The sequence below is a fragment of the Rattus rattus genome, chromosome 6, assembly GCF_011064425.1.
Source record: "Rattus rattus isolate New Zealand chromosome 6, Rrattus_CSIRO_v1, whole genome shotgun sequence".
NCBI classification, from domain to species: domain Eukaryota; kingdom Metazoa; phylum Chordata; class Mammalia; order Rodentia; family Muridae; genus Rattus; species Rattus rattus.
The window spans coordinates 117,306,232-117,333,489 of record NC_046159.1 but is presented as its reverse complement, the minus strand read 5'-3'; the positions used below and the strand labels follow the sequence as shown (position 1 = coordinate 117,333,489).

General features: G+C 42.1%; 1 protein-coding gene across 1 annotated transcript in view; it reads right to left on the bottom strand.

Moving 5' to 3' along the window:
* Tspan12 (tetraspanin 12) overlaps nt 1–27,258 on the bottom strand; it is a 67,443-nt gene extending 40,185 nt beyond the window's left edge. The window contains exons 1-4 of the mRNA XM_032906907.1: nt 26,525–27,258; nt 25,479–25,614; nt 13,860–13,942; nt 12,815–12,950 (exon numbers count right to left, since the gene is read on the bottom strand). Of these exons, the coding sequence (XP_032762798.1) occupies nt 12,815–12,950; nt 13,860–13,942; nt 25,479–25,544 (285 nt within the window). The 5' untranslated portion in view covers nt 25,545–25,614; nt 26,525–27,258. The remainder of the gene's footprint in view (nt 1–12,814; nt 12,951–13,859; nt 13,943–25,478; nt 25,615–26,524) is intronic.

Here is a 27,258-nt window from a genome sequence, read left to right as displayed (position 1 = left end):
AAAAACAAAAACTCTTCTTGCCTTTAAACTAGGGATAAATGCTATTTATCCCTCATTACCTTTTCAGTTACAGAAAAATAAAAGACTTCCAATCATCAATGTTTTAAATGACAAAAACTGAAGTCCGTTTTTCCTTTGTCACACTCTGGCTGGTGAAAGGTACAACCCTACTTGCTCTGTCAAATCACTAACAAATCTTAGCAGATCACAGCCCCACATTCATTTCCTTTTTATATGTTCAACTGTAGTTAGATTAGCCTCTCTCTGGCAATAAAATTAATTCACTTTTAGTTACGTGTCAGTTTTATAAGAAAGGACCAGACAAGTAACCAAAGCTCAGTAAAAAAGAAAGAGATTTTATTTTTATATCTTTACTTTTTTTTTACTTTACTATGAATAATATATTTAAAAAATTTTTCTCAGGAGGCAATATGTGCTTTTTATGTGAAATATTTTAAATAGTTTTCAATTTTTACGGGAGCTGGCTTTCTAAATATTGTTTGTTTCTAACTTCTGAAAATCTACTGGAATTACAATACTAAACTTTGCCAACAAAATCAATGTTAAACCTAGCTGAACCTAGAGGACATTGAGAAATGGAAAAAATGAATGTTTTAGTTGCCGTGGTCTCTCATAGCAGAAGTGTGCCCTGTGTAAAACAACACTATTCCACCCAATTCTACAGTAGGGACTACGTGGTGTGTACTACAGATGAACAGCAACTGTATACAACAGCAAAACATAAGGACTGTTATCCATCCTAGTCCTCTCGCAAATACCATTTAGAAAAGACTTTTTTTAACAAAAGAAAAGTGTAATGTTTACATATATTTTGTGAGAAAATAAATAATTTGCAAGTATCAACAAACCCTATGACTTAAAAAAGTAAAAGTGATCAACACTTATAAAAGTTATTTAAGACGACAACTCTTTTAATTTATAACTAATTTATACTATAATAATTTAAGCTATAAATAGATTTTTACATACAAAATATTTGACATAATTAAGAACCGCAAATGACTGACTGACTTGCTTATTTAGGAAAATTCACATAATTCTCCCAAGTAAAATTAATTTCAAATTGCAACATGCTTTATTGGATATTCTTAATATTTTAAAAACAGACCCTTTGACTTTTTCTCTCTATTACAGAACAACTCTTTGAACAAACAAAAAGTTTGATTAAAAGTCTATGTTCGCTAAATGATAAATGATAAACCCCAGTCTCTCTCCTGTCAAATACTGGACTCTGCAAACTCTCAGTGCTAAGTGTCTTCATGTCAGTTGCTTATTTTTCCTCCCTCAGTGACTGGAGGTCTAAAAATATTATATTACTTATAGTTAGTAAATAAGGGAATTCCAGTGCCAAATATTTGTACAAGATAATGGAATGGCTTGCCCTTCTGTTAGGAATTCACAGGGAAATGCTGACAGACCAAGAATAGCTGCTGCTTAAAACACACACACACACACACACAGAGCCTCCGTTTAGCTCATTCTCAACATGGAGTGGAAACGGAGCCAGGACTGGGACATTCTGCAGGCCCATCAGTCTAGTCTAATGCCGCCCTACATAGTTTTCAAGGAAAAGGCAACACCGAGTGTCCTTTGTTTGAACAATCATAAACAGAGTGAGGTTAATCTAATTTTGGAAAAAGCTAGGGAAGTGTGGTGGAAGAAACACCCCTGAAGTCTCGTAACTACTCCACATAGGCAGAAATCCAAGCTCAGGTGACTACTGACTTGTCTGTTCTCACGTTCGTGCTCGATGTTTGAGAATGTACAGACGATTGTTTCAAAAGTGTCCCTTCACATATTCCCTTCACAATTTTATTTTTACTGGTTTCTTTCTTTCTTTCTTTTCTTTTTTTTTTTTTTTTTGGTGTGGTTGTTTTTTGTTTGTTTTATGTTTTTTTTGTTTTTGGGGTCTTTTTTGTTTTCTTTTTCTTTTCTTTTTGCTGAGCCAACGCGTTTCCCAAAGCTGCTGTTGGTGAGTCTCAAATCAGTAAATGCTTAATTCACATGATATTTCAACAGCTCATCAGAGAAATGAGTTCTGCCAGGCTCTGTGGGTCTGGCTGAGTGCTATAAGTTCCCTAGGGTTGGGGGGAGGGGGGGCGTCAGTGACCTATATCATGAGAGAAAGGCATTAAGGGTGAGGCAATAAAACAGCTGGACACGCTAGAGGTCACCATGTATCGGGCTTCTGTTCCCCTTTAAGCTAGGTCAGCTCAAGTCTGCAAGCTCAGCCAGATCTCAGATAATTTACAAGCCATTCCTGGTCTCTGAAAAGGCAATGGCTATACATTATTGGACCATTCCTCAGAGTGAGAGACACGGGTCCTTATTCCCAGAACCTATGCGCCAACACGCAAATAGAAAGTTGCCTTAGACATTACCTAAGCAACATAGCCAACCGAATGCTCGACTCAATGATCCAGAGCGTGACGGCAGGCCAGCCCAGCCAGATGTGCCAGCCCTTCCCAAATGCAAGAGTGGCAGCAGGTCAGGCTGGAAGTCCAAAAGGACAATATTCTAAAGGGAAGACACGAACATATGAAAACTCAGCTTTAGAACTTACCAAGAAGCAGGTTTTCAACCACATCGTTTTGCCTTTATGTTTAGTTGAGCCTACTAGCACACGCACGCATGCGCACATGTTGTCTGGGGTCACTGAGAAGCACTGGTCTAGGTGATATCAGGAAAAGTATGAACCAAACCACGTGAATTTAAAAAAAAAAAGAAATACACCTTCATTACAAGGAAATATTCGAATAGAACAATGCGGGGAAGTCATGAGCTTCGGGGACCGGCGTCCGTGCTCAAGCACAGGACAACTGAGGACTGCATCTCCGTTGCCTTCAAGTCAAAGCTTCCAACCTGCATAAACTCGATCTCAGTCAAGTTAACCAGTTCTACCACAATCCTTTACACAAGCTCACTGTTAACAGGACGTTTTGTGAGTGGGGGTTCTCCGTTTGTTTCACAGGCTAGGCTCCAATTTGAAATCCACCTCCCTTAGCCTTCTGAGCGCCTGGGTTACAGGTAAGTGCTGTTACTTCCTGCTGTCTTTGGAACAATTTTTCTCGGAGGCTCGAAAAGTCCAAGAGCTCATCAAATAACTACCATTGTACTTTCCAGCAAGGTCTCTGGGTGCTCACTGTCTCTAGGAAACATCTTAGCCCAGCATGGTTTCCTAGTGCCGATTTAGCTTGATGGCTATGTTTTCACTATCACATCTGCACTATGGATACTCAGACTGCTTACAATTTTACTTACAATGGATAAGTTTAAGAATAAAGGCATCCTGAGAGTGCTAAAGAGTCTCTCCTATGTTCTCTTCTCTCATTAAGAAGGGATCTGTAAGCTGGAGTGGCAGTGTCAGTCAGTCATTTTCCTCCAGGTTGCTGAGCAAAAGACCACACTGAGAGCCAGGGATATGGCCTAAAGATGAGCCAGAGGGCTTCACTTTTCAGTTTAAAACCTTCAGACTGAGGGGGTTGGGGAGTTAGCTCAGTGGTAGAGTACTTGCCTAGCAAGCGCAAGGCCCTGGGTTCGGTCCTCACCTACAGGGGGAAAAAAAAACCTTCAGGCTGCCTCTCATATATGTGACATTTAGGACTGTTATGCTGGGTACACACATGTGCACTGATCCTTGCCACCAACAGCTTCTTAATGTCACTAGACTTGTTCTGTCTATTAACGTTTTGTTTCTCAAAAGTGCCCTGCTTCCTGCAAGGGCCTCTGGGAGCCGCAGCTCTATCCCTGCCCACTATTTCCTGCCAGCACCTTCCTTTGTCCTCCACCCTCAGGCTTCAGCTCAGATGCATCCTTGGGTGCCTTTACTAAATGTCCTCCAGGGAATGAGACGATTGTTCGTCAGAATTTCTTTCCAAGTACTTTTAATTAGGCAAAAGAAGTGTATGAAATTAAAATATTTTAATTATGAACAGCACATGTCTAATTGTTCCATTATTGTTCAGTCCCTGCTTCCCACTCAGTGATGTGAATGCCTAGACGGAACTTAAAGTTGTGAAGTATTTAAAGAGAGTGTCACCCAAGAGAGACCCTGAAAGCATTCAGAGTCATACTAAGCTGGAAATAATTCTCGAATCAAGTATCACGTAACAGAAATGCCTACCTTCTCGCACACTCTGTTCCTACAATGTCTTCACAGGTGCAACCATTTTAAGCAAATGTGAAGTTTCCAAGCTCTAAAGCTTTAAGACCTAAGAGCAGGACAAATACAGAGGCAGACACTCGCAGCCAAACATTGAACTGAGAACGGGGTCCCTACTGGAGGAGTTAGAGGATTGAAGGAGCTGAAGGGGCTTGCAACCCCATAAGAACAGCTCTACCAACCAACCAGAGCTCCCAGGGACTCAACCACTACCCAAAGAGTCCACATGGACAGACCCATGGCTCCAGCTTGGGTAGCAGAGCCTTGTTGGGCACCAATGGGAGGAGAAGCCCTTGGTCCTGCCAAGGCTGGACCCCCCCAATGTAGGGAAGGGATGGGTGTGTGGGGGAACACCCTCATAGAAGAAGGGGGAGAGGGGATGGGATACGGGGTTTATACATGGGAAACCAGGAAAGGGGATAACATTTGAAATGTAAATAAAAAATGCAACAAAATGTTTTAATTTAATTTAAAAAATAAACAAACAGAAAAGAAAACAAAAAAATTGCCATTTATTTTAAAATAATTCTATGTGTTGCTTAAAAGAAAGGGCACAACTAAATTATTTCTGCATTTAAATAAAATTCAAGTAGTGTACTCTTGTCTTTTAAGATGCTAAGATTCATCTTAACCTGCGAACATACAGCCATGGCTTGTTACCACTTTTTATCTAACAAGATTAAAGGCATTTGGATCCCATCTTTAAACAATTCAATGTCTAAATGGTTTTGCGATCATGATATTACCTAGTAATTAATATCATTGACCATTACAGAGTTTGTCTAAGTAGTTTATCTGTCAATTAGTTTCTTCATTGATGTACAGGACTTAATTTTCTCATGTTGTACCATCATGATTTGGCCTGGTTTTAAGACTCTGCAATACAGGTGGTTTCTCTCAAGTCATTCAAGAGCTACGTGATTTTAAATGACTAGCTATCACTTGATGTTTGCCAAAAAAAAAAAAAAAAAAAATTCAGAAAAGAAGCACTATGGAAGCAAATGAGAAAACAAAAACCAATTCACAACTGTTGCCTTCCTCAACACAACAGGACATGAAGCAGGAGTGGCGAACAGCATTCGAAGGTGAGGAGATGAGGTAGCACGACACGCACGCTAGTTTAAAACTTTACACACCCTCAGAGCAGTCCCTAAGTCAATAGAGATAGACTCACTCTCAGAGCAGTCCCTGTAGGCTTATCTCTAACTAAAAGTATCTCAAACATATTAGGAAACAGTATGTAACAAAGTCCTGTATGCTTGTTGTGACAAAACACCCAGGAAGAGTGCACAAGTCAGAATGTCAAAACTGGATCTCTGAAACAATCAGAGAGGCCAATGAGCACTCACAGTCCTCTCTGAAAGGCCCAACACCAAGGCTGTAAGTCTCGGGCACCTTTCCTGGGGTCCAGCCTCTGGTACTATTCTCACTTTCAAATGTGTCTGCTTACATGCTTCCTTGGGACATAATTATAGACAGACACACCAGCACTGTTTAAAGATCAGAAATAGTCAAAGAACAGGCCAAGCACACACACACCACCATGCCTCTAACTACCTACTACTCTAATGTGAGTCATTCCATCCCATACTGGGAATACTTACTGGCTCCCTTTCTGGCCAGTGGCTCTCTAGAGCCTATAGGAGTAGGAACGTAGGCACTCCTACAAAGACTTCACAACTAGACTTACTTCACTGCGTTCTCTCAATTCTGCACAGCCATAACAAATGCTTCAACCTGCCAAGCCCCATCATAACTCCTCATCTGCCCCACTGTTCATGTGGTTCTAAGTACCCCCTCCTACCCAGCAGAATCACCCTCCTTTGAACAAATTACGGGGGGGTGGGGGGTGTCTCATAGTCCCTGATTTCAGATTCACACAGCAATTTATTCATAGATTTAGTATGTTAATTAGGTTAAATTCTATCTTTCTGCCCCTTTCCTCTTTGCCTCTGAAATGCCTATCGCAGGCTGCCAACCTGGTGTGTGTGATTAAGAAAGAAGAGGAGGGGAAAAGGACAATGGGAAAGAGGGAGAAGGAAAAAGACCCTGTCTCCTCCTTTGACGTGATTACAGAGAGTAACTGTGGTAAAATGTCTTGGCCAAACATAAAGATGACATTTTTAAAAGATAAAGTTGATAGAGTAACAGACAAGGGACAGCTAGGCATGACCCACGCAGCCTAACCATTGAGTTGTAATGGTACCTTGCAGTGAAGCCTGCACAGGCTTTGCACACAGACTGTATTCGAATGCTAATCTCAGCCTTGCCAGGTGTGTATCTTCAGGCACCCTACTTCTCCTCTTCTGTAACCAGAAATCCAAATCTAATCGTCAGGAATGTTTTCTGAGAAGGTGAGGGTAACACTTGATGCTTGGTGAGCATGTGGAAAGGACCCAAGGGGCCTCCATTTAAAAGTAAAGTTGTTAGGTTCTCAACCCAAAGCTCCAAACAAGGGCAAAATAAACTCTACCTAGTAGCTCATTTTAACTTGATAACTTATGAATAGCTTTGTCGCTATAAAATGTACAACAGCCACGGAGAAAATTTTAAACCAAGGGCTTGTACAAATTATTATCGCATAAATAGATGGTTGTTATATTATGTTTTTGTTTTTTGAGACAGTGTTTCTGTGTAGCTCCACAGACATGGCTGGACTCAAATTCAAAGACCCACCTGCCTCTGCCTCCCAAGTGCTGGGATTAAAGATGTGTGCCACCACCACCACCCTGCTTTATGATCTGATTATAAACAAGGCCACTGAGGAAAGGAAGCTCCCCAGAAGTCATTGAAGATTTCTTTGATTTCCAAGAAAGAAGTTGTTCAGAGCAGGTTCAATCACTGCATATTTTAAGGAAGTGTTTGAAATGCTTCCACAACCTTAATTGCCTTATGCAAATTATCTGGAATGCATAAGTTAACAAACTTCTTCAAAGGAGTCCACGGTCCACCAGCTTTGTTTCTGACCAGCACCTGACTGCGAGTCCTGTGCTGACAGGGAAGGAGAAACATTCGCCTTCCGCCACACATGACAACCTGGTGGCTGATGGCTGCATTCAGCTGCTGTTGACTCTGTAATGTGTGTGTCTGTTAGTGTGTTTACATTCCCCCTGAGCGGAAACAGCTCCGCTAATGGCTGCCTTAACAGCGGAGCAGAACTGCAATAACAAATGAATTTCATTTAGTCTACTGCGAAAGCCTTGGGCAGTACCTACCTAAAGCTTCAAACCAATTTCCATTTAGCTTCAATTTCTCTTTGAAAGATTGAAGGAATTTGCGCTACTGAAATTACTTGGGAAAAAAAATCACCGCATGTCCAAGTTTCTTTTCCCAATTATTTCTGACCTATGAGAAAATGAAAATGTTCTCCTCGTAATTAGAATTTAATTACTCTTAATCTCTTCATAGGAATATGTGTTTCTGGGGCTAGGAAGATAACTCCATGGTTAAGAGCACTTGCTACTCTTATAGGGGAGCTGGGATTGGTTCCATGCACCATGAAAGCTCACGACTGTTGGTAACTCCAGTTCCAGGGGCTCCAATGACCTCTTATGACCTTTGCAGCACCAGGTACACACATGGCACACACATGTACTGGACGTCACACACTGATACACATAAAAATAAATCTTTTGAAAAAGGAAGTATGAAGACCTGTTCTTATTCTATGAGAGTTTCCTACTTATTAAGATCAAACCTAGGGCTCAGTGGTAGCATGGCTGACACATGCTGGGTTTTATCCCTAGCACTAGAGAGGAGAAACAGATCTAATCGGAGTTAGCATGGCCAGCTTCATTTAAAAAAAAATGCAGATTGCTGATTTAAATCTCACATAAATGATGAACAACATATTTAGTACATATACATTCTGAACTTTGCACAAGATAGACTCACATAAAAGCATTATCCATTTTTTTTTATCTTAAATTTAGTTATACATTTTCTGTCTTACTTGGCATCTTAAATCTGGTGTTTTAGCCCTTTGCATCTCTAAACCAATTATTCAGGACCAGAGTCATATTAATGATCATTCACCATTAATTTGTAGTAGGTAGCCTGTTTGCTTATTAGTTTTAGTTGGTTCAGTGTCTTTCTTGGGGGTAGAGCATGGCAGGGGTACCCTGGTTACACGGATCTCTTTGAAAGGAGACCCTGCAATTACTGTTTTATACTGGCCTGCTGGATAATGGCACTTTTACTTTACTCGAATAGCACTGAAGTTCTACTGAAGGTACTGTTTTCAGAACCATCCAAAAGACACATCAGCTTTCAAAATAACAAATTGTTTTGAAAAAATAAAACAAAGCAAAAATAGCTAGCTGTTTACACCAATCTGGTTTATAAGTCTTAATATTGAAATCAGTCCTAGTACAGGGAAACGGACAGATTGGCACGCCCTTAAAAATGTATATCGAGGTTGGGGATTTAGCTCAGTGGTAGAGCGCTTGCCTAGCAAGCACAAGGCCCTGTTCGGTCCCCAGCTCTGGAAAAAAAAAAAAAAAAAAATATATATATATATATATATATATATATATATAAATGTATATCGAAAAATAAAAGAAGGGTTGGGGATTTAACTCAGTGGTGGAGTGCTTGCTAGCAAGTGCAAGGCCCTGGTTCGGGTCCTCAGCTCCAGAAGAAAAGAAAAGAAAAGAAAAGAAAAGAAAAGAAAGGAAAGGAAAGGAAAGGAGAAGAAAAGAAAAGAAAAGGAAAGAAAGGAGCCTCCCTTTTTTCACCAATTAGGATAAAAGGCAAAGGAATGTAAAAGAGGAAGCCATGAGGATTGCTTCCCAAATATTTACCAAAACCTAACAGTGTCACATTCTCCACTGACTTGACTCCCCTTAATCAAGGCCTCTGCTTTGTAATCTAAGCCTTCCAAACGGAGGAGCTCATCATCCTTCTACTTCCCTCCCTCTCCCAAGGACCACCTTAGACTGATGTGCTTCGCTGTCTCTCTGTCTCTCTGTCTCTCTGTCTCTCTGTCTCTCTGTCTCTCTCTCTGTCTCTCTCTCTGTCTCTCTCTCTGTCTCTCTCTCTCACACACACACACACACACACACACACACACACACACACCATTCTAATTTCATGCCATACTTGTGTTTAATAAGCATTTATTAAAATAATGGGAAAGTTGAATGGTTACCCAAAGAGTGTCGTAGTTTTGATTAATTTTACATAATAAATTTTTCGTTGGAATTCCAAGCTGGAGAAAAGGCCCGTGGAGAATTGGCCTTGGCAATCAAAATCACTGAGGTCTGTCTGAATCACAGCCATTGTCCTCACCCTTCAGCGACCTTGGTCTGGTTACTAAGTTCTCTGGGCTTCATTTAACCTTGAGTTGTCCTATCTTACTGCCGTCATGGTTGAAGTCGGCAATCACATCTAACGTGTTTTACATGCTACAACACACACCACAAAGAACTCAGGAGAACTTGGTGTTCGTAGAGTAAAACAGCCATATGTAAGCCCTCTAAACTGGGTTGCTGTGATCTGAGCAGCAGATTCTCTATTTAATAACGATGCCCAATCAGAGAAGTCCCTAACATCTCTGTAGTCACAATTCCTTGTGTGAATTATTTGACAATAATAGGACCTATCTCATTAGAGTTGTGGGGGGGATAAGGCCGATCAGTTCATACAAGATTCTTCATGTAACTCATCGGGTAGACGTCTGCAGTGTCTGGCATGAGAAGTATCTTAGAAACATTACCTAGTACCTTTCTCTTGGTGTCAATATTGTTCCAGGAGATAGCGTTTCAAGAGATAAGTTTAGAGGAAATGGTAATGACTAGGCAACAGTATTTAGAGGAGAATTCTTAAAGAGAGAGCGAGAATAAAAGCAGAGAAAACGAGAAGGAAAAAAAGTACATCCAAAGATCTGAAAATCCACCTTAACTAGACACTAATGAAGTAGGTAAAAGAGCTAAAACTGGCAGATGGCGTCTTGGCTATAGAATGGCTTGATGCAAGTTCCAGATGCCGGTTAAACTTCACTGCCCAATAGGGAGGCTATCAAAGTCTTAGAGCATAACAAGAATAATAAAATCATGGTGTATTGACTTAACCAAACTCCACTGGAGTAGAGTAGACAGGAGAGACAGAAAACTCTATGCCCTGTGCGTGAGCAATCCAAGTAAGAACAGAAAAGGAGACTGAGTTCCTGACGCTGCAGAGCCAGGACCCATAGGAACTGGTTATGGCAGGAGGAAGGAGCTCAGGGAGGAAGCTGAGGGATAAACAGCTTGAGAAAGAGCAGATACGTATTAGTTGGGAGATGGGCCACTGGGAGTTGAGAGCACGGTTTATTTTTAGCATTGGAGAAGCTGTCTTTGAGTCTAGACAGAGCGGGGTCTAGAAGCTTGCTGTGAATAGTGAAGTTATAATGAGAGTAGAGACTGGACGGCCAAAGATGGTCAAAAGAAAGAGGACCCAAGATGTAGGTGGCACCTATGGACTCAGGGAGCAGCCGGAGCCTGAAGCTGTCGCATGAGAAAAAGAACACACAACAAACAAACAAAAAAGGAGAGGAAACAGAAAGGGGCAATGAGGTGGATGTGCTCAACCCCACCGATATGACCCTGAGCTGACCCTTAAGGCTGAGCTTGGAGCTATCCCCTCTCTGCCCTCAGAGTACCCAGCGCAAATCTTATCTGAGGTCTTATCAGAGATTAGTGAAATTGTTCATCTATCACATGCACTATTCCGATGTCAATAAAGTAGTACTTACGTGCTCGATAAGTGTTAAAAGAATGAATGAACAAGTTAATGCCAATAGGACCTCAGACCTGTTGTGGTTTTATGTGTGTGTCATTTTGTTTTATAAGACCTTTTCCTACACCACAAATTAGACACTCATTCACAAGTTTGTGTTTTGTCCTACATCGAATAGCAGGTCATGTTACTCCACTGGCTTCCTTTACTACCATTGAAACAGCTTAATGGAATCCATAAGTGGTTACTAAAATGTGTTCTCACGAGTTCTTGTGGTTTCATAATATCCCTGACCCCACCTCACCTTTACTACCTTCCAGAGCCCAGGCAGAGGAAAAGTTAGAAGGGAGTAGAAAATACCAATCATGGTGAAACTGGTCATAAAAGAAACTGGTCTTGAGATCATTGCATCCTTGTGGTTTAAAGGAGGCTGCTGAGATCTTCTTGCCTTCGAAATATATTTGCACAGTATTCAGATTATAGAAGACTTTATAAAGTCATACACATGAATTCTTTTTTTCTTAAGATTTATTTTATATGTGTGAGTACCCTGCCGCTGTCTTCAGACACACAAGAAGAGATCATCGAATCCCATTACAGATGGCTGTGAGCCACCGTGTGGTTGCTGGGATTTGAACTCAGGACCTCTGGAAGAGCAGTCAGTGCTCTTAACCACTGGGCCATCTCTCCAACCCATCCACATGAATTCTTAAACTTCACCAAGTATTTTAGAATCATCGTAAGATCTGAATCCTATCTTCCCTTTTCTATGTGCCTACATGTGCAGGAAGATGCTGGGCCCATTCTCCATTCTCCTAGTATGGTTTATTTGCTATAGTTTTTTGTTGTTTTTTTTTTAACCTGTTCTCCAACCTTGCAGTTACTCTCCAAGAAACCTACAGATAATTTAACCAAGGTTGTTCCTGTGACATTTAAAGCTTCGTTCTGCTCCACACCAAGAGTCTGTTTGAACTGGCATGGACGGGGGCCTGGCAAGCACAGATATGAGCAAGGTGACTGCAGAAAGCCAATCTTTACTCATTCCTCCCATTCAGTGACGTCATGTTGGTAACCTGTAATCAGCAATGCCAGGCGTGTGTGCCCTACAGAAATATCAAAGTGCTAAAAAGTAGGTCTACTTTAGTTCACCAGCAAACTACTCATTTTGAGACCTACTACCAAGAAAGGAGCAAAGTGGATGAACTAATTTTTCTAGGGTCTCACATAGCCACAATTTACATGTTAGCAAGCTCACGGCCTGGTGGCATTGGAAAGCCACCATGTCTGTGTCCTAGAAATTTTCAGGTAAACTATTTTAATTGACTCATAACTTAGCAGTTTTTGTTTATAAGATTAAGTCTAGAAGCTGAAGAAGTAAAATCAATTTAAGAAATAATTTACCACTACAACTCTTTCAGAGGTTTTGTTTTGCTTTGCTTTGCTTTAAAGCAAACAGTAACTAGGATTAAAGAAACCCAGACTCTCTTGTATCCACCAGACCATATATGGCAGCACAGAGATTACAATATACCTTCCATCTCATCTCAGTACCTAAATTTCTAAATGGGGTAGCCCGGTGGGTTGTTTGTTTATAAGAGGAAAGTTTCCATGACAACGTCTCAACTCTGGTCTCGAAGGGAGGAAGCTCGATGCCACTAAAACATGATTCTCAAACGAAAACGTCAAAGCAGAACCAGAGTGACATAATTAAACAGCATATGTATCTCCCTGCTTTATCCTGTGAACAGAGCAAATATTTGTACCAAAATCATCTCCTAGGGAAAGGAAGTCCCCTTCTTACGGGATGTTGCATAGTGACCACCTTTCAGAGTTGTTGCTATAGTTACGGACTCACAACAGTGCGTTATCATACGATGCTTTGGATATGATAAAAAGAAGTTATAAAGACTGTACCCATGCAAGAAGCAATAGATTCCTTTTCACGGTCCCACAGTATCCCAGCATTCCCACGACGATAAGGAAACAGCAGACAGCAATCATGACGGGGTGAACCACGGGGAAGTAAGTTAAGATGACCGCCTCTTCTACCCTAGGAGAGGAAGACCACATCAGAAGATAAGTTCGACGTCACCGAAGTGACCAAAACGCTCCCCGGCCCCTAGACACTGAACAAACGCAACTGTGAGCGTGGCTCTGCAAATTGGCATCCTTCAAACGCTGGTGGCTTTTACGGCCATGTTCAGAAATTGCTGTGCTTGTGTCTGTTGGCCTGCTTTACGTTTGTTTTAGTTTCCTGGCATTTTTATGTAAGTGGTGGCGTTTCTATCCCAACACATTTCATATCTAAGCTCCAAAGGCCCAGCCTAAGCGAATTCCACGAGGTACCAACTGGGAGGAATTGCCTTCCTCTCTGAGCCTGGAGTCTGCACAGCACTTTTCTTCTCTCGGATAACCAATCATTTTCTAACGTGAAGAAAACAAGAACGCACAGGGGATTTGAGGCATAAACCCGGGGAAGGTAAAGAGAGGACTTTTTTGCTAGGACATGCGTGGTCATCAACCAGAGCCTGGCACAGGGGCGATAATGAAGTTTAGCCGTTACTCGGTGCTTAAAGGCTCTGTTGTATTTAGGGCTTTACACAACCATTTCTCCTCACTTGATCCTGACCACGACTCAGAGTGTGTACATCAGAGTGTATTGCATCAGAGGTGAGCATAAGCCAGACAACCAGGGTGGTATTAAGCACATGAGTGTCCGTGTCCGTGTCCATGTCCATGTCCGGTTAACTACCATCCTGCAAGGCTGGTGGAGTTCCCTAATGAGAATGTGGGAGACAACATGGAAATAATGGAAAATACGTTGCTGCAGCGCAGGAAAGGGTGTTCTACAGGATGGTGGAAGAGCCATGAACAGCCAATGAACAGCTCAGAGAAGATCTTTAAACACGTGCATCTAGAGAGCCATCGAAAGAATCCAATAGGCAGTATTAAAGCCTACCTTGTCTCTGCAGTCAAAGTCAAAACGTTATTCAGGTAGTCCCTCATCCAAGCAGAAACTGCCAAGACACTGATGGACATTAACTAAAGAGAAGAAATAGACAAACAAACTTGTTACCAGAGATGTCTGCAGCGTTCACTTCAAGTTCACAACCTGAAACGGGTTTGTTATATAATGTTATATAATGTTCATATTTGTTATATAATGTTCAATGTTCTAATAACACATTGGATTTCTATGGAATTTTACTGGTGCCATAAACATCTGGCTACTCCATTTAGTAATCATACATACTCACTAAATAGAGTATCTGTAAACAGGATAAAAACAAGGCACCTCTTAAATTGGTGACTTCAAGGGCAGTCCAGAAATTCCCAAGAACAATTCAATTTGCAAATGTATAAGATGAACCTAAAACTATCATCTGTAGGAGGAATAAGACAATTAAATATGACGACTGAACAATTACATATCATCAAAAGGATCACGGGAGCCACCAAAAAAGCTCCTACTGACTAAAATTCAAACAAAGTGAGCATTAGAATAATAGCAATTTCAATGACTATAGTGGTTTGAAACATCAATGTGTTGCAAAGTTAGTGATGATCATTATAGCAAGATGGACACTCAGATCCTTATTCAGAAACTAACACGAGCCTCTTAATCTTTATTCTATTTTCCCTAATACGAAGTAAAGGCAGAACCAAAGACCGAGTGAGATTTTTTAAAGGCAGAGTTCCTAGTCAGGCCTCCGCTGTGATGGGGTGCAGGAACACCACTCAACATCTCCTGAAGCACTGAAGCTACACAGGAAATTCTTCAGACAGCATTAGCAGATCGCAGATTCTCAGTCTTGTCTGTCCATGGGAGTCGCCTAGGGCTCAAATGTAGTCTGAGCCCACAATAGAGCATCTCTTGGAGTAGCAACAAAACATCATGGGCGTCAGTCCCGCCGATGTTCCCAATACCTTGGCAGGGCTGAGGACCACTGCAGCAGCAAGGAGTGTGTCAAACGGAAAGATCAGACTGCAGGTCCCAGACCGAAGCACCCGTCCAGCTCAATAACAGAGGCAATCAGACTCTGCAGGTCTCACGGTCTGAGCAGTCAGCAGTACCCAAAAACATATAAAGTGTTTTTACCAAAGAGTCAAACTTGAACTCGATTAAATGTCCAACTGCATCGGTTTATGGGAATGAAATACAAGGTATAGCTTTAACTAACACTTCTGGGATCCACTAAATAAAACGGAGAGTATGGGATTATTTCACAAGCCTGTTTCCTAGAGTTAAAAAAAAAGTGGATACTGAAATAAAAATTTTAAAAAAGAAAGGAAATGGTTGGAGAGATGGCACAGTGATTAAGAGCACTGACTGCTCTTCCAGAGGTCCTGAGTTCGAATCCCAGCAACCACATGGTGGCTCACAACCATCTGTAATGAGATCTGATGCCCTCTTCTGGTGTGTCTGAAGACAGCTACAGTGTATTCATATAAATAAAAATAATAATTTTTTTTTAAAAAAAAGGAAAGGAAATGCTGTTGAAGATTAAAAGGAATTCAAGAGATTGCCCAATGTAATATAATGGTCTGCTTTGAAACCTGATTCAAAGAAATCAATTTCAATAAATAGATAAATAGATAGATAGATAGATAGATAGATAGATAGATAGATAGATAGATAGATATTTGCAGACAACCAGAGAAATTTTAACATCAATTAGATGTTTTAAACCACTAAGAACTCAACTATTATTTTAGGCCTGAATACAAACTCACTTTATTTTTAAAGGTCCCTTACCTTCTAGAGACCTGTGGTGAATTGTGGGTGAACTTGGGCGGCAGCCATGAGGCAGTGATAAATCACGATGCCCTGAGCTGAGTGGAGCTGGGTGTGCTGGTGACTACTGACATGAGCAGTGAGCAGACAGGGGTTAATCGCAGCCCTTTCAAGTTGAAATATGTTTTAAGAGTCTCGTAACTCAAAAGTTTAAGGAAAACTAAAACACCTAAAACATGTTACTAATGATTCTGCCTGGGAAACGTTTCTATTAAAAAGAAAAAGAAAAAAGAGGAGGGTGGAGTTGACTCCAGAATCCTGAAGAATTCCCTATTTTAGCTGAAATCTTTTCAAAACGTGTCTTTGTTTTCTTAAACAGTATTGCTCTCACGGGATTCCACTTCTCCTGACTTTTAACATTTCTGGCAGTTTGATGAACATCAGTGACTTCGACTTTAATGCTGAGGGGGTGGTTATCTGAGTTGGGCACGAGTCTGAGCTGATGCAGACACTGACTGTAAAACCGGCTCTCTGGATAAAGCCTCCAAGGAGCGCTCGTGTGCTCCCATCCACGAAGAAGGTCTCTCTGCTGGGAGGCTAGTAAGTGAATTCACCAGCCCATACCTCCTTTGCAAAGGCATCCCACAGGTTTCATCAACAATCTCCATGGCTCTATGTTGGTATTTACCTTCTAAATGTCACAGGGATAGACTAGATCGTCATTTTAAGTTATTTAAATCACCCGTTACTGTTCTATTTAGCAATGAATGCTCTCGCTATCTCCACCTTTGAGGTTCCTTCATTTTTCTTTTTAATCATGTTGAGCATTTCCTGCAATGGATTTTGTTCGTAGCCACCTCTTCCTCTCACCCCTCCAACTTATCTTTGTGTTTCTTAGCCCATTTCAGCCCTGAGTCTTCATTGAGTATAACCGATTCACAGTGGTTGTCACTAGACACGGTTCTTCCCCTCATGGCAAAGAAAGAAAAAAGGAAAAAAAGAAAAAAATGCATTTCTTTTGAACTCTATGCTTCAAGGCATTTATTAAATGGCAGGATGAACAAAGTCTTGGCTAGTAAGTCAATATTACTTTCCAAGCATATACATTGATCATGGCACTATGTACCAGAGACACAAATGAGAAGGAGCTGACACAATCTCCTTGACACAGTTCTCCAAGGGAAGAGGACATACACTGCCATCATCAGAAGTGAGAATGTGCAAGTGCAGACCGTATTATTTCCCAACCAATATTTCCTCTTCCCTCATCGCCCTCCTAGAGATAATAGCCTGAGGAGGTCACACAGAAAAGAAATAGTGCACAACGCTTTCAACGCCTCCTTTTGGGCTGTCTGACCTAGTCCACCAGGTCAAAGGGACTTCTCTAATGCAGCAGAGATCTGAAGAGCAACGTCAAGTTAATTAGGAAGGGAAAGGATAAAAAGGATTTTCCAACCCAAAGGAAAAGCAGAGGTTCCAGAGTAGATGATAACGTCATTTCCAGGAGAGGGGAATGGCCCCTGGGAATGCATGTACAGGCAAGGCAGCTTGTCTTCGAAGCTACCTGAGATGCATGTCTTGACCATACGGAAGCCATGGAAAGCCACTGAACTCCAACTAGGAACCCCAGCTCTGCACCTTTTCAGCCCCTAACTTTTGGAATGACATTTAGTTTTTCCTCAGTCTCAGTTGTTTTTCTTTTCACCTTTAATCCATCATTAAAAAATTCTACTTTATAGAAGGTCCTTATGATGAAGTATACCCAAATATATTACCTGTTATTAGTGTGCATTACTTTTAACCCAAGAGTTTCTCTTAATGCCTCTCAGTGTAAACTGTTCCTAAATCAATTCAGAAATGGGATTGTCTGATAGGGGAGCGAACACTGCACAGAACTACAGGCCGGCCTTTCTCAATCTTAGCATGTCTAAAACGGATCCCAGCCCCACTTTTCTCCAAGCCTTTTGTCCCCCTCACAGTGTTTACAAGCCTAGTGAATGGAGTAATGAACCCTTCCATCACTTCGACTGGCAGCTTGGCAGACAGCCTGAACCTCTCCCTCTTTTTCACTGGACATTTAATTAGTTTTAAATCCTTTGCCTGGTTCCTGAGAGGGGCGTCTGGCAGATCCCTCCCCATTTCCTGCTGCTTCAGGCTAGTTCAAGGCCCCATCCTCTCTTGTCAGGATGTAGCAATCGTCTTCACAAGACGTCTTTCGAGCTCATAGACTCCACCTCCACCTTGCAGAGTCAAGCATGCTTCAGCATGTAGCTGTCCTTGTGTTATTTCCCAACCGATATTTCCTCTTCCCTAGCCCGAGGAGGTCACACAAGACCCTCTTACTCATTCTTTAACCTAGCCCTTCAATCCTGTTTGCTGCCAGCTCCTTCCCGTAGTTGAACAATGATGGAAGTCCTTGAAAAGGTCACCATTCACAATTCCCAAGCTCCCACTTCTGCTTCTGCCGTTGCCTCTGCTGAAACACCACCCTTCCCAGGCTGTCCCGTCCTTAGGAGCAAGTAACCTCCACTTCTCCTTGGACAGCAGCCCAAACATCAGTGGAAAGATTGTCTCCAGGCTCCCTTCCTACCCACAGGACTTGTGAATGCTCTCTGCACAGCCCTTGGGGAGCCTCCACCTCATTTCCTGTTTGATTCTACCCATTAAAAGAATGCTCAAGTCAGCAGTAGGGCCTAATACCAGTTAGGTGAGTGAGTGAGAAAAGAAGTCAACTGGATGGAAATGTTTTCTACTCTCCATGCAAGCTGAGATCTTTAGCAAAATCAGATGCTGTAATGGGAACTAAACTTCACCTTGCTGGGAATGTTCTGTTGGAGGATGCTGGTCAATATAGGAATGCTTTAAACTATAAACTTGGCATTCTCCGCCATCTCACTGTGTTCTCCTCAAACATGAATCGAAGTAAATATCAACCCAATGCCTTCTACCATGGAAAGCAAGCACCTTTGAAAAAGAATGGCTTAAATGCTTGGAAACAATGTCATCTTCAAAGAGCAGCTTTATACTGAGTCTGAGATCCTGCAAACAGATGGCATAAACAAAACCGGGCTATACTGAAGGACTAAACCAAAGGGAGACTGAATCAGTCCAATAAGTCTTCCTGATATTATGTAACCTAGGAGCATAACTTACAGGAAAAACTTAGGCTCTGAACTAAATCACGGTCTATGAAGTATCCAAGTTAGTTTTTAGTTTGTTTTAAACTTGTATTTCCTAGTTTTGACCAAACTATATGCCATATTCTAATTTATGAATTTAATATATATGGATCGAATTGGGGACATAACTATTCACCTGATATTCATGACCCCCAGTCCTATCATAGACTATCTAAATATCAAGAAAATATGTAGAAAGGAGCACATGTATTACTTTGTAGATATGCACTTGGTATCTGCTACAACTTACCTTGTGAAGTGCTTAGAAAAATTGCTACCTCTCAAAAAATAATTAAAAATATGAAATATATTCTATTGCGACCATGGTTTAGTCTCTCCTGAATCTAATTATGAGGGTTGGGTTGTTACATCAAGTTGTTTTGTAAATCTGAACTCTGTGTGTGTGTTTGTGTGTGTGTGTGTGTGTGTGTGTGTGTGTGTGTGTGTCCACATCTTCAAAGCTGTGTTATGAAGCACACACCTATAGTTTGCACAAACTAAGTCTTTGCCAAAAGCAAAGCTTTTAAATCCTTCAACTGTTTGCATAAATCGGTCTCAGAACATGCCAGTGGCTCGGATTCTCTTCAAGAATGAAAGACATCTAACACTACCTTCCCAAACTTTCCCATGTGTGTCAGATCTGTTAGCAAGGACGTCAGTGAGGTCCAGATCACACCTATACTTCTGTCCCCACAAAGAGAACTCCAACAGAGAAGAGAGGTTTTCGAGAGCACCTCTAATCATCTTGAAGACACTGAGACTGAAGGAAGAGATCTATTTCTCTAAAAGCCGACTTTTTACTCAGTTAAATGTAAAATAAATTCTTGCTGGTATGGAGGGCAAAGCTATGTGTTCCTGCGACATTTCTGCTGCCACCCTTCCCATGAGTAGATGGCAGAGATGGAAAATAAACACACAGCACTATTGGCCAAAGTCTTCAAACACTAGACAATGGTAACAATGGCCAGAACAGGTTGAGAAATTACCTAGGGGTATATTTTAAGCACAGACTCCGTTTTCATTAGAAGCAGTTTAATCGACAGCACCCAGAATAACAGTTTAGAATGAGAGTTTTCCTATATCATCATCTTTCCCTACATACCATGACTCTCCTTCCCTGGGCTGGAGAGACTCGCTTTTCAGTCTCTCATGTTCTGACATGATTAGTGGAGACTTCTTCATTCTCAAAGTCACGCTGAGCGAGTACAGTCATGAAAGAAGGGTGGAATGCCTTGTTCAGTACTACTGCCTGAGTCAGCTGCAGTCAACTCTACCGTCCTACTGCCCTAGCTTGGGGTAATTCATTGAATGAAGTAGGTAGGATGATCAAGGGACCCAATGTTCCTATCTCCGGTAGGAACGGATGAAATTCAGAATCTACCATCCAGTCCACAAAAGCCCTCCGTGAGGCACCCAGTGACTTACGCCTGTGACTGCTAAAACATGATGCGTTTTAAAAAGGCTAATTTTGCCTTGATTATTTTTTTTGTAATGGAATTTTATTTTCAAGAGAGCTCAAAATAAATCAGAGGGCTTTTCACCACAACTTAGAAAGAGTCAAAAAAAGAAAAAACAACACTCAAATGCTATTCACATTTTAAAGTTGAAAATAGCAATTTTAAGAAATATTTTAATATGACAAAATAACTTTTTAAGGTATGTATGGTAGGAAACCATCTCACTACAGATACTGATGGCCAAAGAAGAGAAGGAAAATTCCTTCCATTCCTACTGTTGCTTCGTCTATCCCCAGCCCATTCCTAAATCACGAGCAAGATGTTCTGTTCACCTGTGGGCTTTCTGGGCCTCTGTTCACGTTTAATTAGGGAAACCCTCTCTTAGTAACCTTTAAAATGGTAAACAAGCACCAATGACACTCATTGGTAGGTGAGAGCACTTTTAAACACTACAAAAAGGGTTTCATGCTCTTAGGAAATTATAAATACATATTTTATGATATATGAAGTTTTTGCCATGTTTACAAACTTTCAAAATAATCATACCCGCTCCTCTTTATAGTAACAGGCACATACCACTTAAGAATAGCGCTCCTATCAGAGAGTTGCAGACGTCTCTTTTAAAAGAGAAGAAATCTTTCAGCCCTTCAAGTAACATAACACATCATTTCGAAAGAGGAGGGATGCGAGGCTTCAGATAAAGAGAATTGGCACCCTTGGCGCCCTTCTGCCATCTTGGGCAGCGAGGAGCATCATCTTAAGGAAAAGGCTTCTCAGCAGCAAAGATCCAGCATCACCCGGCATGTGCTGCTCCACGCACAACAACACAGCAGTCAGGAAACACTAGAAGCCGGAATCTATGGCTTGTCTCCTTGCGACTGCAGCCGGGTCCAGCATCTTCGTAATGTGGAAGACGCTCAACAGGTGCCGAGTCAGAGTCACAGGAATGAAGAGAACACAGAGCGCTGGGGTCTGAGAACCTGTGGCTTGTTTCCTCCTAGACACACGAACACCTCATACTCACAACACTTAAAGACCCAAGTTCTACTCTTTTCCTTAAAGAGTTTTCAATTTCAAGGACAGCAAAACACAAAGTACACGGGCTGTCTATGTTTTCCCAATTAGAATACATTGTTCTCTTTTGGGGGCTTGGTGGGGGGGACCTCACTGGGATGGAAAAGGGAATTGAGTGCCAATACAGTACTTAAAAGGTATTAAAATACACACATTCATATATGTGATTTAAAATGTGAAAAGTAGAAAGTCCTACTTTCAACCTCTATGGGTAACAAAGGAAGGTGTGTCCACTTGTAAACGAAAGAGAGAGAGAGAGAGAGAGAGAGAGAGAGAGAAAGAGAGAGAGGAAGGATCCCCTGTCCAAGATCAGAATGTGAAGTCTGATTTAGAAAATATCAATGCAGAGTCCATATTTGTCTGCCTTACTTATAATTCCAATAAGAAGTTGGCACTTGTTCCTGCTGGTACTGAAAGGGAACAGCTCAAACAAATTATATGACAGACACTCCATTAACTCCATTAACATGTTGAGAGCTAAGGATGTAACTCAGTGGCCCAGGACTTCCCTGGCATGTCCAAGACACTCAGTTCCGTTCCAGCACACATACGTGCGCGCACGGCTGAGGGCACACATGGGAAAGCTGAGGCTGACGTTTAGCGGCATGCTTAGGTAACTCTCGTGCCCTCTGGACTGAGAGGCCAGCTCTAGAGGGCTTGGGATGAGCAGGTGGACAGGGAGTCCTCCCTGCTGAGGACGCTTACTCTCGACATCACGGCAATACATTCAGCGAGGCTCCTGACAGTATCACTTTTCTACACATGGATAAATAAACAAAACTGGGCTTGGACTTCCTGCTCTGATGCGTCTCAGCAGAACTCATCTGAGCATTGCTTTCTTTATCTAAAAAAAGTGGGAGAAGGATGAGAAAGAAAGGTCTTTTACCAGGCTGTGCTGAGAGCTAGAGATGACTAGATGCCTAGGAGCAGGCCCAGCAAGGGGCTGAAAGCTGTTCTGAGCTGAAAGGATTTTGCTTTCTCTCTGAAGATATTCGGTTTTCCAAAGTTAGAATCCTCACTTTATAAGATTTTATCAACTGCTCCAGTAACTGTTGTTGTTGTTTATTTGCTGTTTGCTTTTCTTTCTGAAACAAAGTTTCATTTTGTATCCAAGAGCTGGCCTAGACCTCATTACCAAAGCGCTGGCCTTGAATTCACAGCAATTCTCCTGCATCAGCCTTTCCACAATAAAGATCATAACATGGGCCACCTTGCCTGGCCCCATGAATATTTTTAACTGAATGAACATTTAAAAATCTTAGGGCTGGCAATACCTATCAGTCCAAAAAGAGGTTGCCTAATATCTGTGTTCAATATCTTGAATCCACATACCATACAGGTGGAGAAAGGGTATTGACTGCACAAAGTCATCTTGTAATGTCCACCCACAGGCATAGCACTGGCAGACTTACATATGCACCACACACACACACACACACACACACACACACACACACACACACACACACACACACACACACAGCTCATGGATGCCGGGGAAAAAACCACATTTTTAAAAAGGTTAAAGTCTATATGGAAAAAGAAACCACAACTACGATAAAAAAAAAAAATGTCGGAGCAATAAAAGGATGTATACTCATCTACCAGAAAAAAACACCTATAAAAATGTGTTTCACTATTTTGCAACAATGGATAAAATCAATAAGCTAGAGGGCAAACCTCCATAAGAACAAAGTGGGCAAAGAATATAAAGCACAAAAGGAAATGCATCAAAAATATGTGTAAATGTATAAAAGCAGGTGGTGTTCTTACTGCTACTGAGAGATGCAAAAGAATAAAGAAATAATAACATAAGACTAAATCTTCAGACTGGCCAAAATTGAAAAACACTTCCACCACAGTAAAAAATAAAATAAAATAAAGATGCTCTCAGACAAACGATAGTGGGCATTGATGTCTTTATTTTTAAGCTATAGAATGCTCAAACGAAGTTACTGGATCAACGGCAGTACTTGATCTAATCAAGGCAGTAGTAGTCACCACTCCTACTGCCAGGAATAGCAGCAATCCACTTCCTGTTTGCCTCCTGGAGGAGATTATCAGGATTTCAGTTACTGCACTGGCCACAGGGCTTCTAAACCTTGTTGCCAGTGTTCCCAACACCTCTGAAAATACCTATGTTAAAGACTGGACAACCAAAGCACTAAATTTACCCGGCAAATACATACTAACCACATATGAGCTACTCTGTGCTTTACTATTTTATTGATGTGGAATGGCTGTTGGGTTTCTGCTGTCCATACATACATTTTGGTACAAGCGATATATAAGCGATGCATATGAATGTGACTAGACACGTGAGGACAGTGAAGGGGACATGTTACCTCTGTCAAAAGCAAATTAAAACAGAGGAAGCATTCTGGATTGTTACAAATGAGATACAGGGGGAGGGGAGAGGAGAGACAGAGACAGAGGGAGTAGAGATCTAGATAAACCCACAAATCAGAGCACACATACCCTCAAGGTCAGACAGTTGAGGAACAGAGTAACAATAAAAGAGTAACATTTTGCAATCCCTGGTAGCATGAAGAGGTCTGCAAATGTTTAAGAGAGGGTTTTTTTTTAAGCAAATTTTATTATTCCGAAGAGCAATGCTTTTGCAAAATGATTTGAATTTCCCCCAGTGTTTAATTTTTTTTTAATTGAATAACAGAAGATCTTATTGATGGGGAGGTTCAGAAGTTTGTAAAGGCTGTGTTAGAGGCGTCATCTAGGTGCAAGAGTGCTGAGTTCTGTCTCTGGCCCAACCACCATTGGAATGGCTGGCCTTTGCCACCCCATTTAACTTGCTCTCAATTTCCTGACTTACAAAGAAAGGAAGTTCAACAAGGCCTTCCATAAAGATCCCTTTAGTGTGAAAGTGTAACAAACCCATCACTAAGAAGAATAATGTAGGGGAGTGAAAACTTAGCAGTAAGAGTAAAAACTATATATTTTAGAAGAAACAGAGCTCAAAGTCTCAGTACCTGATAGTTAAGTAGGTAATCTAATGATCAACTTTCAAATGGGCCCTTTAAGAATTAAAAGGCACAGCAAAATCAATTAGTGATTTTCTATTTGCAAACGGTGAGTATAATTGACTTTTAAAAGCTGTCCTTTTGGATAGTGCTTAAATGACTTATTAAAGACTTAATTTGTCATCTTAGAATGCTGTCAATCCAAAAGGAGCAATTTAACAAAAATATCCTCCTCTAGAGACCAGCCGTAATAGCTGTCAGGAAGTAAGGGGGCTAGCCAATGCCAGACAGACCGAAATAAATACACTGCACACTAAAATTTCCAGCAGGAAACATTGGATATAAATTATTAAAGGAACACAAAAATGGCAGAAAGGAACATGCTTAAGTATGACAACCTTCTGAAGTAACATTCAGAGTTTTAATGCCCATATGTTCATAAGCATTATAAATAATACAATACTAACACTTCATGAAAACTTGGATAGAAAACACCGAAAGTCACTAACTCATAAGTCACTAACTCATACATCGTAATTTCCATGGGCTTTTAAATTGTATGTATTTTGTTTCCTTAAATGGATGTGGTTTTTTTTTTTCCAAAAGCATATATAAAATTCCTCAACCATTCCCAGCTTAGAAATAGTTATATGAAAACCACCTTTCAGACTAGATGGAATTCCCTTTAAAAAACCTATCCAGACTCTTGGTAAGATATCTAGGTGTGACTTCTTCCAGTGATATATTAAGAGCAGTTGCCCCAACCAATTTTTATCGGTGACATAAAGAAAGAATGTAAGGCTTGCACAGCTATCTGAAATTCCTGCAAACTAGCGGTTCCCGAGTAGTGTGTCATAATTCCCTTATCTACCAGTACAAGCGCGTGTACTCATTTATATATCCTTGGATTAGTTTCTAGTTACTGGCACTTGTACACAGGAACGACGCTTTTATTTTTCTCCTAATTACAGATGGAACTTGAGCTAGATCAAAGGTATTCTAAGAAGGTCATTTTTTACTTCTCTGAAAAAGAGAGGATGTGATCTCACGTCATTAATTAATGCTGAGCCATGCCCTTTGGCGCTTTATCTGGTAGTTGAGAAAACCGGGTCCAGCCATCCCCACCTGCTGGATTAGTAGAACTGTTAGACTTACCCAGAAGAGCAGGTTGAGGGCGTAGAGCAAGCAGCGCAAACACTTCACGGAATCTTCTCTGGCCATTGTGAGTCTTGGGAGAGAGAAGCCCCATCCTCTCACCACATTCTACTGGTCCAAGCAGAGCAGCAGCGATCTGCAGGAGCAGTCACAGCAGAGAACTAGCTTCACAGCAAGTGAACCTCTCCGCCAGCCTTCAGCTGGGTCTCCAGGGTCCCCAAGCCTAGTTTATTCCAGACGTCCTCTCACCAAAACTCATTTGTTAGAGTCTTAAAGGAAACAAAACTCCCAAAAGTTCTCACTTGGCATCGGATAATACCTGCTGCCAAGAGAAAAGGTTGTCTCTCTAGATGAATGAAGACGTACACTAAACTAGTTTTCCCGGGGGGACCTGTGGCATGGCCCTTGAAAGTTTTCTTTGCTGTCTCCCGGGGGACAGTTTTGTGTCTCTGGAGATGCCACAGGCTCCATTGCTATCCCCACCCTCAAGAGGACGGACACACACACACACACACACACACACACACACACACATATACACACACACACACACCTCGACCTCCCGTGTTCTCTCTTTGGGCAGCTCCTGGGCCCTACCTCCGCGCTCCCACCTCACCACCCCGGCGCACAGCTCGGGTGTGAACTCGGGGAGCCACTGGGGGCGCAGCGCAGAGCTGGGATCCTGCCCGGTGACTAGGGTTTCTTTGGAAGAACGTGAGAAATGCAGTTTGCCGTCCGGGAATAATGGATGAGCCTGGGGCGGGGTGGCGGGGAGCGGGCATTGGGGAGTCAGGGCCAGTGCTGCTGTACCCAAGCCGGACCGGTCTTCATTCACTACCACCACCACCTCGGGCGCGCAACCTTGGGGCCCCGCGTGCCTCCGCGACACTGGGGTCCCCGCGGCTCGCAGAGCACAAAGCCTGCGCGGTCCGGCAAAGTCACCGCGGCTGCGCGCCCCCGGCAGGTCGCACCGCGCAGGGTAGAAGCCGCTCCGGCTGGCGGCAGGGACCGTGGGTAGGAGAGATGCGGGACGTGTGGCCACTCACCGTTCGAGCTGCGCTCCTGCCGGGAGACAGTCGGGGACACAGGGCAGACACTCATCCGGGTAGAGACGCTCCTCGCGGAGAGCCAAAAGGCTGCATTGGCTCCAACAGCAGACGCTTGCTCGCCTTCCTCTCCCCAGCCGTCGCCGTCGCCGTCGCTGACTCCTGGGAAAAAGAAAAGGGAAGAAAAAGAAAAAAAAAAAAATCCTGGGCAGCAGTCGCTGGAAAGTCTCTGCTAAGCCACCTCCCAACGCCGCTGTCCCTCCCAAGTCCTCGCCAAGTCCGGACAAGGCAGCAGCGGCAGCAGCCAGGGCCAGCTGCACAAACTCTCAGCGCATGCTCGGCCGCTGGCTGCCGGGTTGGGTCCTAGTGGGTGTTTCTTGTCCCTCTCACCCAGAGTGACACCCCAGAGACATTCTTCACCTCTACAAGATAGAATGCTGGAGAGATTAAAAACCTGAAAAACTGGGAAGAGTCCTCGCAGCAAAGCCTTTTAAAATGGTGGCGTCGCGGGAAAGGAGGGTGGGTTATAAGGAAGCAGGCTTTTATTATATGAAAATATTTGTGTTTGAGAAGGGGGGCCACGGGGAGACCAATCCAATTCCTGCAATGAGAGACTAGTTTTCAGAACCTTTATGGAGCCGCCTCCTGTGACTTGTCATTAACGTGCTGCCCTGTGAACCTTATTGATTTGTTGTACTCCCCCTGATCAAAAGTAGGTAAATAAATATATAAAA